The sequence below is a fragment of the Harpia harpyja genome, chromosome Z (assembly GCF_026419915.1).
Source record: "Harpia harpyja isolate bHarHar1 chromosome Z, bHarHar1 primary haplotype, whole genome shotgun sequence".
In the NCBI taxonomy this organism is placed as follows: domain Eukaryota; kingdom Metazoa; phylum Chordata; class Aves; order Accipitriformes; family Accipitridae; genus Harpia; species Harpia harpyja.
The window spans coordinates 102,862,671-102,875,084 of NC_068969.1; the positions used below are offsets into that span (position 1 = coordinate 102,862,671).

Here is a 12,414-nt window from a genome sequence, read left to right on the forward strand (position 1 = left end):
TATACCAACAGCAGCAACACAAACAAGGAATGGGAAACCAGGCTGACCACTAGCTTGTGGGCTGCAATGATCTGGCAGGAAAAGCCTTGGTCCTACGGACACGCATGTAGTACTTAACAGCTGGTCTTAACTAGTCATTAGCACAAAGAACAAAAGACCATAAATTGCTATAAAGAAACATCTAGAAGCTGTACAGAACATGGAAAGAAAAAGCCAGGTTTGGAGAAAGCACCATGGAAGCCATTCTGCATGCCAAAATGCTAGTGATGATTGTGGCATCTCTGTAAGCAAGTCTTCTAAGGAAGCAAGCAAAGAAAAAAAGCCCACCTCATTTCAGAAATATGGAAACAAAAGCCCATCTGGACTCTGGTCACATTAACACTAAATAGGGACACATGGAGGACCAAGATTAAAGCTTGGCAGTTACTAAAACCTAGGTCCTTTGTGAAGCTTGAAAGAAAATTAGGTTCATAAAATATTAATACAAGTATAGTTTCTAATATTCCAGTTTGCACGTAGAGTTCCATCTTTCATACCAAATATTTAATCATGTTAATATTTTTCATGTTAAGATTTTTCCCTGGACAATTCAAAGGTTTGCTGTCCCAATGTCCTGGGTTTGGCTAGGATAGAGTTAATTTTCTTTCTAGTAGCTGGTATAGTGTTATGTCTCAGATTTAGTACCAGAATAATGTTCATAACACACTGATGTTTTCAGTTGTTGCTAAGTAGTGTTTAGTCTAAAGTCAATGATTTTTCAGCTTCTCATGCCCAGCCAGTGAGAAGGCTGGAGGGGCACAAGAAGCCGGGAGGCGACACAGCCAGGGCAGCTGACCCAAACTGGCCAAAGGGGTATTCCATACCATGTGATGTCATGTCCAGTATATAAACTGGGGGGAGTTGGCCGGGGTGGGGGGCGCATCGCTGCTTGGGAACTGACTGGGCATCTGTTGGCGAATGGTGTGCAGTTGCATGGTGCATCATTTTTTTTGTATATTCCAATCCTTTTGTTATTATTGTCATTTTATTATAATAATTATTATTTTCTTCCTTTCTGTCCTATTAAACTGTTCTTATCACAACACTTTTTCTTTCCCGATTCTCTCCCCCATCCTACTGGGTGGTGGGGAGCGAGTGAGCAGCTGTGTGGTGCTTAGTTGCTGGCTGGGGTTAAACCATGACACCCCAGTATGGTCAAGCACACTGTTCATATCTCCTTCCTGACTGGATTATCTCTTACCACTGAGCTGTTCAAGATTAAAAACTGCTTTTAAAAATGTGTTATTTGCCTTATTGGTGAACATGCCTGAAAATCCAGTGTAAGGACTACGGCAAAACAACCAAGCCAAGAGTGAAGGTGTAAGTACAATTTAAGTTAGTTTTAAATCTTTCTAATACATACCTGCACCGGCACTCTTTTAGATTCTAGGCCACTAAAACAGTCATTCAAGACAATTAATCGCTGTAAGTCACAACGAACTCTTAGAGAAATTCTAACAGAACTTTTGCAGGGTTCACTTACAGAACTCATTCTTCTAAGAATTAAGAAACAAGATCTAGCTGATACGAATAAATAACATAGAAGGAGAACTTCCCATCAAGCTCAGAGAACAGCTGCAGCATTTTTCCTCACCTGTCTTTCCCTGCAGCTCTGCTGCCTAAGCCACACTGCCTCAGTGAACAACTAACAATAAAACTGACAAACTGTTAATATTCAGCCTAAAACCAAGGACATACTAATATTTTAAAAATCTTATTCAAGATTTTATAGAAATTTATTTGAAAACACTTTATTTTGTAGTGCATTATTTGCATGAAAAAAAGACCAAAAAATAGCCTTAAATGAAACAATGCCATTTAATGTTTATTTGCTGAGGGGTACATTGCATAGGGAGGTCTTTAGCACGTCTTCTTAACAACAGCTGCTTTTCATCTGGTACTTCTTTTTCTCCTCCATTTACTGTCCACCTAGGTATTAAGTCCTTCATTCTACATATTACAGCTGCAATTGTAAATTAAGCTTTGGTTTGCTATTCTACATAAGTATGTAATAAAATATTTTTACAAGGGACAAATACAAGTTGTTTATTATTTAGTGAGGTTCCACTCTTATCAAAAGACTACACTGAGTGAAAGCAGTGGAAATATTTTGTCGTGGCAATGTTATGCCAATGCTCATTGCACCTTTTGAAGCCAGGCTTACTTTTCCCTAAAGTACAAAAATGATGATTGAAAAAGAAAGATAAGCCTGGAAAAGAAAATCCTACAATGAAATAGTGATGCAGAACAATGCTTAACAAAAAAAAAATCTAAGCTCTGCTGACTATCAGGACCGCACACCTGAGGTTAGGAAGGTGATTAAGCGCTTCGCTAAATATAGCCTTAAAATATGCCTTCAGAATCTATTCATAATTAAGAAAGCTTGATTGTTTATGATGTCTATTACTCTCTACTCTTCGTGGAAATGCAGAGTACTTGCTATATTGTATATTATTATAATCACAATACTTAGCATATTGTGTATTATTATAATCACAATATAAATGCCTAAAACTAACCTAGGTTCCTTTCTCCTTCTCTAAAGGACTTTAGTTTTAAATCTGTCCTTCACTTTATGACATTCAGAATTGCAATTTTTTGTGAAACAATGAAAACTTTCAATATTTAAGAAACCACTTTATAAAGGATAGTATCAGTCTTCCGAGAGTGTGAGGCAGTATATACATAATTCAGGCATACAACAAAGTCAATAGATACAAAAGATCTGGTAATAAATACACAGCTCTGCTCTACCCTGACACTTATCAGTACGAACTAATAGGGACAGGAAGCCTGAACAAAACTCTGCATCAACTAGGCAATAAACATGTTAGTTTTATTAAACCAAAATATATAATTGTCCATTCCTATTTCACATTTTTGCAAAATAAAAGCTGTACAAAATACTACTGTGAGATACTATACATACTTAAAAGGAACATCATTCAAATAAGGATAGACACTAGAAAATATATTTTCAAAAATCAGACAGAAGTGTGAACTAAATTGGAACTTGTGTGAGCACACAATGAACTAAATCGGATTATTCCACATTAATTAATTTAAATAAAAGTATAAACTTTGTTACACTTGTAACGAAGGGAGTAATTTGTTAGATCTTAACTAGAAAAAATAAAAAGGAGTCTGAGAAACTGTATTATTTTATTTATATACTTGAAATCATTGAACACTGTCATGACACAGCATTTGTAAAGTTGGCAGTAATTAAAAAAACATTTGGAATATAATGAATTCACTAGAGTTCTATTTATAAAGAAATATTTTTCATTTAAATCATCAAGCTAAATAACTGACATTGAGAGGAGTTGTTTGCACAATATAATTCATTCCTTATTACAAAATTCAGATGTGGGATTACAATCCAGTGTAATACAACAATCCCTTTTTATACTGCAGCAAGTTTTATGAACTGAAGTAATTTTTACTTTCAAATTTTGATCCACTACCCAAAGCAAAGAAATAAATGCTGCACTTTGTTTCAAATGCTCTGAAATTATTCTTTAAGCTGAATTTTTCAAATTTTACGTTTTTTCCACTCTGGCTTGTCTGTTTCATCATCTTCTGGTTCCACTTCCGCAAAAACTGTTTTTGGCTGCGTTCTACAAAATATTAAAAAGATTAAAATAATGGTCACACTACAATTCTTTATCAGGAACTATATTAGACATGCACTAGACACAAATGGCATCCTTTCCACACTTAAAAAAAGAGCATCCTAGACTTGCCCATTTTTCATTTTCAAGATAAAACTATCAACTAACCTAAGAACTGAAGAAACCTGCAGCTCTCAGGCAAAGAACAAGCATAACAAACACACATCTTTTGCAAGTATTATTTCCTTATCAGCTCACTATCATTATCTGTGTATTCCATGAATAAAATTAAGATAGAAGGGAGGAACAAATCAATTCAATACAATGCTAGAAAAATGGAGCCACAGGTCTTCTCATTCCATGATTTTAAAAAAAGAAACCTCCACTTTGATACACTGTAGTATGACAGCCTCGAGTAAGTGAAAACAGAACAGCCAAGCCAGGTTTCTGGCTTAACCTATGCATGAAAAAACCAGCTTCTCCTACAGGGACTTTATCCAGCACTACCGTAACATAAAAAACTTAATGATCTTCATATGAGAACACAGTGTATCCTACAGTCAAGCTTGATGGTATCTATTCCTCCACTGTTTACTTGTATTTTAAATAACACTTAAACTTTATAAAAATAATTATTGATTACTTTTTAAACGAACACAGTATCAAGTAGCATTTCAATAAATTGTTTGGACATTCAGTTCCCCTGTTTTACACTTTAATCACTGCATGGTCCCCTTCTCCAACCTAATTCTCAATCACTGTGGAGCTGAAACTACTAGATTTCTGAGGCTAGCTGTGCTCAACTTCTCGACAACAGACACAACAAAGTATAAAATGCAGCCAAGGCAGTCATCATCTCATTAATGTATTAACTAATGTTTTTACAGCAGTCTAAGGATGTGAAGCACTATTATTATAACAACTGTTATTTGGCAGACTCTACAAAATGCATAAACCTTAACAAAATTGCATCTGCCTTACTTAACACAATAGGCATAATTCAATGTTGCCACTGACGTTGAAAAGTAATAGCAAGCCATCAGCTGTTGAAGAGCAGGATTATTCACTTGTTAAATATGTGGCACAAAATAGATTTAAAGTCACCAAAACTAGTCAAAGACAACTTCCCTTATATACAGGATCTTTCTATCAGCCTGCCTTCTCCTTCATCCTCCAAAATTGCCATGGATGGGAGGAGTATACTAAGATGTTCCAGAGATGGTCCTACTGCAGGACTCTATTGGCACATCATCCATGGGAGCAGGCTGTACGTCTCATTACGTCAGATCTTTTACCTGGATGAGGACCTACACTACTGGAAGTTAGAGGAGTCATTCTGCTCTCCATGGAAAGCAGAACTATGATTAAAAAAAAATTTTCAATTAAAAATTTCATGAGAATATAGTTACATAAACTCTACTTAACCAATCACTGAAGGAGGATTTAAAAAAAAAAAAATTAAAAAAAATCATCATTCAATCCAAAACAGACACCAGGGATGAAGGCTTTATTGGCCGAAATACTGGATTTTGTTAGCTGCTGAAGAGGTAGAATGTATGGAATCTTCTTTTTTCAAAACATACTGATGCAAGTTTATTTAGCCCATTTTAACAGTGTACCTTCCTTTTATTACAACAGACAAAAGGTATCTAAATGCCATATAGGATCACATCAGGTCAGTATTGAGATGCTTGTTAGCAAAGCACAACTAATCATTTCTGACCACAAAACCTGCAACTGTCATAACTGTGGTTAGAAACTTCCAACCAAGAAGAATGACTTAATTTGTGAAAAAAGCAGCAGAACCTACGTATGTATTTTCCAGGATAGGAGAGGCACAGAGAAAGTTACAGACTTCAACTAATATAAGTATGCTGCTGAGTCCAGTAAAGCTGGGGGTGGGGTGGGTTGAGAGAAAAAAAGGAATTCTAGCATAATCTAGCAGTAACCAGCTAAAGCAAAAACATACAGAGGAAATCAAGGCTGCTTGCTCTCTTGTTTTTTAAAATTACTGTGAAATGGCTGTAGCCGCAGCTCAACTGAAATGTAAACTGTTCCACCTCCACAAGCTACACAGCTATAACTGGGGCACCTAGGGTAACCACATGCCTGACCATTTTAAAGATATAAGCACAGAAAACACTGGTTTTGTTACAGCATTATCAGCAGTGATCATTTAATTTAAACACAAATTGTTCTGCTTAGTAATTGCACTAGAGATTGCTAGTGTAGTAGGAGTTTGCTGCATGATTGATATTTATACAAAATTATTGGAACAGGTTTACTACTTCAAATTTTTTTATTTCTGAGGGCTAAATAACATGTGTGGAAAGCTGTGTTCTTTTTGCCCATCGACTTTCTCAATTTTATTTATCCTTGACTTTGGAGGTTGATTTCAGTTTGTTAGGGATCCACTTGGCAGATCCCATGGGATACTGCATTGGAGTACAAAGGGTCCCAGGAGAGCTGGTTGATCTTTGAGGACAACCTCCTCAAAGTACATTCCGTCCCATGCGCAGAAAGTAAAGTCTGGCAGAAGCCTAGTATGGATGCACAGGGATCTTCTGACTGAGATAAACCCCAAACCCCCCAAAAGAAGAACACAGAGGTAGCCGGGACAGCCTTAGCCAAGAGGAGCAGAGGCATTATGTGAACATGTAAGAATGGAGTTAGGAAAGCCAAAGCTCAGCTGGAGTTGAAACTGGAAAGAAATGTCAAAGGCAACACTAAGGGCTCCTACAGCTACACTGACAGCCAAAGGAATGCTAAGGAAAATGTGCTCCATGGGGCAGGTAACTCACTAACATAGGATATGGAAAAGGTCAAGATACTCAGTGCTTTTTTTGGCCCCGTTTTCCCTGAGAAGGTCTGTTCTCAGGTCACCAAGGACCCCTACACTATGAGCAGAGTCTTTGGGAGGGCGTGAGACTTTACCAACAGAAGAAGATGACACAGACAGGGAGTACATAGTTCATTGGACAAACACAAATCCGTGAGATCAGACGGGATGGATCCAAAGGTACTGAGGGAGCTGGCCAATCAATGTCACTGCAAGGGCACTCTATCATCTTTGAGAGGTCATGGTGATTGGGGGAGTCTCTCAATGACTAGGAAAGGCAAACATCATCATCTTTATGAAAGGCAAAATGAGGATTTGGGGAACTACAGGATGGTCTACCTCAGTCCCTGGGAAGGCTATGGAACAGATCTCCATGGAAGGCATTTCCAGGCACATCAAGGACAAGAAGGTCATAGGGAACAGCCAGCATGGATTTAGCAAGGGCATACTATGCCTGCCATCCAAACTGCTGGAACAGGCTGCCCAGAGAGGTGTTGTGGAATCTCCATCCTTGAGGATACTCAAACTTGGCTAGGCAAGCCCCTGAACAACCCGAATCTAACTGGACCTGAGCAACCTGATCTAAGCAAACAGGCTTTAAGCAGAAGGTTGGACTAGATGACCTCCAGAGGTCCCTTCCTACCTAAATTATTCTATGATCCTGTGTTTCCACATGACTGTCAGCTGAAACCAGTATCTTATACACTGACAAATGCATTCCTATTGTGCGTTACACTAACAGGCTGCAAACAAAAATGGGAAAACAAACTAACATGATTTATTCATACTGCATGCTTCTCTTTATTTCAGTGGTTTTCAACTTGTTCAGCTAAGCAGCCCCCTAAAAAATTTCCAGGGGCCATGCAGACTGCTTTAGAGTCACCATAATCCCTCTGGTTATGAGTTGGTTTTTTTAGTTACCTTTCAGGGATCCAATAAAAGTAGCTCAATGACATCTCAGGTTCATAGACTAGCAGCTAAAAAAATACTGCTACAACTAAACCAGCTGGAGATGACAATTGCATATGACAGCATGTGACTCATGTCACAGTAACTTTTGAAATTTGTGTTTATACTGCACTGAAACGAAGAAAAAAGAAGACTTTCTCAGGGGCTTCCCTCTCAAAATTACCAACTTCCAAAAAAGATTTAGCTTAAATATACCAACATGTGCCAGCAAAATCACTGTTACAAAACATCCTATTCAGTCCTGCTTCTTCAACTAAAGATACTTGAGCAACTACATGACTAACACTTCACACACTGGTACTGCCATTGAGAAAAAGTTCAGTGAACACACCACAGCCACAGGCTGGTGCTTCAAGTCATCCCCTTTTGCCTGTGACAAGCAGCAATGACAAAGAGAGCAAAATAGGGGCAACATCTCTGAACTCAAAGGCATTTTCTAAGAACTCTGATCTATCCTGGTGGGGAGGGAAATTTTATCCTCACCTCCCCTATGGTATGGAAGGGAGCTACATCTGGGCCTGATTTGGTCCCCAGCTACAATGCTTAGTAATTCCTGCTGATCATTCGGAGGGACATCTGAAGTCGTTATAGTATCTCTGTACAGCTGTGTTAAAACAAACAGCTCACAAAGAATGTAATTTTCAAACATTTACAACTGATGCCTCAAGTTCCTTTCCTGTAGTTTTTTACTTGAAATCTTCAATCTGTCCTTCCTTTCCTTTCACTCCACTGGAACAGCTCTTGCCAAGGTCTCTAACAAGATTTTTCCTGAAAAATCTCAAGATCTTTTCTTTATCCTCATTCATTATGACTTTTCTCCTGTGTTGATCACATCTTTTTTGACACTTTATTCACACTGGGCTTCTGTGACCTATCATGTCCTGATTCAGCATGTACTTCTTAGCATCCCCAGCACCCTTTTCAGCAGAATCTGTTTTTTCACCCATCCTTTTGCCTCTTACATACTTCCCCCTCCTTTTCTGGCTCAAATTTTAGGAGAAACAGAAAGGTCAGGGTAATGACAACAAGCCTGGAAAAATTTTCAAGTGATACATAATGCAAATTACTATTTGGCTTTGAGAATAAATTAGGCACCTTTAACTCCAACAAAAAGGAAATATTTTAACATACAATTTTTAAACTAACAGCAAAAGTCATGTTGCAGGTATTTCTTAGAAGAATTATTGAAATGAAAACACAATTTAAAAAGCATGAAATCACTTATCTGATTTAGAATGACCTAGTCAGTATGAATCAGGACCAGACGAACTCTAACCCACTCATCACAATCAGAGTTATGAAAACTCTGATCAACCAGAAAAATAGCATTTCTTAGTCTTCTCAGTCTAAAATTATTTAATAGCCATCACTGAAGAAAATTAAGTAACTATTAAGTGAATAACCATCCGTTAGACAACATAACACAAAAGCCTTGTCAAACAAGAGATATATCCAGTGGATAGTTTTATACCATATTTAAGTGAAAGTTTACTACAAGAAATGTGGAAAAATGGATAGCAGAGAAATAAAGGAATAAAAAGAATACACACTATTTTAAGAAATGAAATGTACTGGATATAAGTTTTTTAGGTCTCAAGACAGTATGTAATTTTAAGTATGTATCAGAGTATCACCTTTCCTAACTCTAGAGTATATCTTATGCTATAGCTAAAGCAGCCAGTTTCCCTAGTTTGTATAGTGCTTGTTATTACAAACTCCCAATTTCAACAGGGTCACCAGGGACACTCTTACAATCCAGTATTATGTGGTAATTTATATAAATTACTTGTAATTTGCATATTTTCTTAAAGATGCATCCATAAGAACATCTGTAATATGCTTTATATATACAGGGTAAATATACATGCCCTGTAAAGTCAGATATAGGATATAATTAACACAGATTTCTATATTATCTGTGTGTGCAGGAAAGCAGCTAACAAAACCTATGACCACCACTGGTCTGCAGCTGTCAATATAGACCTCCATTTCTGAAAACTAAGAACATAACACAGTTATAAAGAAATGGTTTGCATTGCAGTGTCTTAGCCAATAATAATAACAATAGTAGTAACAACAACAACAATAATAATTTTAAAAATGCTCTTTGCATAGAATACATCTTAAAGTCAAGCTTTTAAAGCAAGGATAACGGCAGTTTCTTCCACATGAGATTTATCAGCTGACAAAACCATCAAGGCAGCATGCCGTTGGCTGCAGTCCCATTCCCCCCCACACATATCACCGTCTGGTGTGTAAGTTAATAGCAGTCTGGACTTGCATCCTTCCCACTTCTCAGCCAGCTCTCTTCTTCCCCTACAGCTACATCTTTAACAAGAAACTGTAATGAGATCTGCCCACCTGACACAGTAAGCCTTCTGTAATACAGCTATGTTTTAAAACTTTCATGTCTACTACATTGCAGGTGTCAGGTATGAAACAATATACAATCAGTGAAGTTACTGAGCCAAAAATATACTGAGGTATCTATCTACCTGATGGAATGTGTGCTTTATTTACTTTTGAGATGGGATAGTTGCATATCTCAAATAAAACCAGGTGCCTACACATTCAAAGTAAATTTCACCTCTAGCAAATGTGAACTCTCAAACAATTAAAAATCAATAATTAGCATATTCATTACAATAACTTACAGAATCAGGAAGAATCCTTCCTTGGTACCAAGGGTGATACTGTATAATGCACTGATCTGATGCACAACATCAAATGCTATAGTTATTAATTACCAGTATGCCATACTTATTAATTACCCAGTCAAAGCCAGGCTAGGTCACTGATGTTCTCAAGCTGCTTTGGAATAGCTATTCAGCTATCTTTGTGAACACGTGGGTCAAGTCAGAAAACAAGTGTCACCACTAGAAACAGCTATGATTCTTAACATGAATTTCTGGACAGAGGTGGTGATTATTTCACTAAGGAGCAAAACACTAATAAAGAAAGTACAGTCAGTAAAACACTAATGAACATACAGTGTAGGAGATAAAACACTGGGCTGCAAACAAGAAAAAATAGTTTGTTATTGGCAGACTGTTCTGTGCAGACTACTTCATCTGTTCCAAACCTTCTCCTTATGCATTTTGAAAATACTACTTATACCAGAGAGATGATTTTGTGCAAAAAAAAAAAATCAACAATAATGACAAAATGTGAAAATTTCAGTAATTTTTAAAGTGACAGTTTCTGGCTATTAGTATGAAATGCATTTTTTTAGTATTTATTTTAGTACTATTGTGAATGTGTTTAACGGTCTGAATTCTATTTATTTTTAGAAAACAAAAATCTTTGGTAGAAAGCATTCTAGAAGCATATTGCACAATTTTCATTGCAACATCTACACACAAATACCACACTCACACACACAATTTAAATTAAGTCACCATCTGTGGGATTACTGAGATTTTACTACCATAATCTTGATGAGGCTCTTTACTTCATGTAACAATAACTGAACACTTATTTCTTTACATTGAATTTTTGGTAGATTTTATCGGTGCAATATCTAATATTGCTATACCTTTAACACCAAGTTAATTCAAGCAGGTACTCAGGTCCTTATGTAGCAAAAATTCAAATAAAAACTTATGACATTTGAGAAATCATGTAAAATATGCTGTCATAACATGAAGTAAATATTTTGAAGGTTTAACCTAAGAATCAGTCAGAACTAGAAGGCATATTAGAAAACTTATCATCCCAGTCTGTCAATGGGACAGTACCTTATTAAAAGGTATACTGCAATTTCAGACATTGATTTGGAGAAGATTCTAAATTCTAATCAACTTAGAAAGCTTTAAATTAATTTTCTAGCACTGATAGATACATGTTAAAAATGGAAATGTCAAATTTCAACAATTTAACCTCCTGGAAACTCTTATCTTCATAAAAGAGTATGGCATATTCTTGGTTTACATATATGCGGCAGCAATCCAGAAAAGGCAAAGCATACCGTTAAAAATGCGTGTCTTCTATTTTTACCAAACTCCCACTGGCCTCCACAAATATTACTTGTATTTTTAATCATTTCCTTACTTAGCATATGCCGGAGCAACCCAGTATGGATTCTCTTCCGCTTCCTTTGCGTGCCGTAAAATAGCCTCTCGAGGGTTGCTATCATCTGTCTTATCCAGTGCAATATTCTTGACTATATATGATGACAAGGTACCTCCGTGAGTTCCAACACGCCCACCGCGACCTGTAGCAAAAAAAAAAAGAAAAAAAAACAGAAGAAGGAGTATTTTAGAGAAAAATATATAAGAAATAAACAGAGAAGTGTTGTATTGTGTCTGTAACAGTGATCTGATACAAAGAAGTTATTTAATACTATAGAAAGAGTCTAATTTAGAGTTGCATTCACCTAAGTGTTTTACTGATCATATAAATTAAAGTAAGACATTGTGATTATTGATTTATTCCCGGCAAGCACTCCAATCAAAGGCCAACGTCTTACAGTTGCTGGACACTGCCCGTACATATATAGTAGAGTCGCCACCCAAAACAGTTTGAATGCAAATCTGAATGAGTGTAGGACCCAAGCATGATGGTCCCTTTGGCATACGACAGTCTGACATGATTATGCCTAGATTACCTGGTCCTGCTACTGGAGGTTCAGGTTTGTGAGACTTCATGGGGTCCAGTCTGTCCTTCTCCAGCTGTTTCCTTGTGCTTCGCTGTCGTGGTTCACGGAACATTGGAAGTGCATGGGCTGAAGGGTCACAGTTTGGAGAGAAAGAAATGTTAGAAATTCCATTTTCTTTTTAAGGTTTTAATTACAAAGACAAAGACTGCGATTCTTCCTTGCAATGGAAAAGGTGGCAGAAGCAGCCTCCCAGTTTTTCTGTATCCAAGCAGTGGTTTACTGAGGTATATTTTAGAGGGCTGCTTTCTGCTGAATTTTTCAAAGATGAAAGCAGCCAGATTTCCAGGGTTCCTTCA

At 37.0% G+C, this 12,414-nt stretch overlaps 1 protein-coding gene across 1 annotated transcript in view; it reads right to left on the minus strand.

The window, feature by feature from the left end:
* Positions 1–1,843: 1,843 nt before the first annotated feature.
* Positions 1,844–12,414, minus strand: part of WDR70 (WD repeat domain 70) — a 143,560-nt gene continuing 132,989 nt past the window's right edge. Inside the window, exons 16-18 of the mRNA XM_052775775.1 lie at positions 12,068–12,184; positions 11,512–11,674; positions 1,844–3,659 (exon numbers count right to left, since the gene is read on the minus strand). Of these exons, the coding sequence (XP_052631735.1) occupies positions 3,575–3,659; positions 11,512–11,674; positions 12,068–12,184 (365 nt within the window). The 3' untranslated portion in view covers positions 1,844–3,574. The remainder of the gene's footprint in view (positions 3,660–11,511; positions 11,675–12,067; positions 12,185–12,414) is intronic.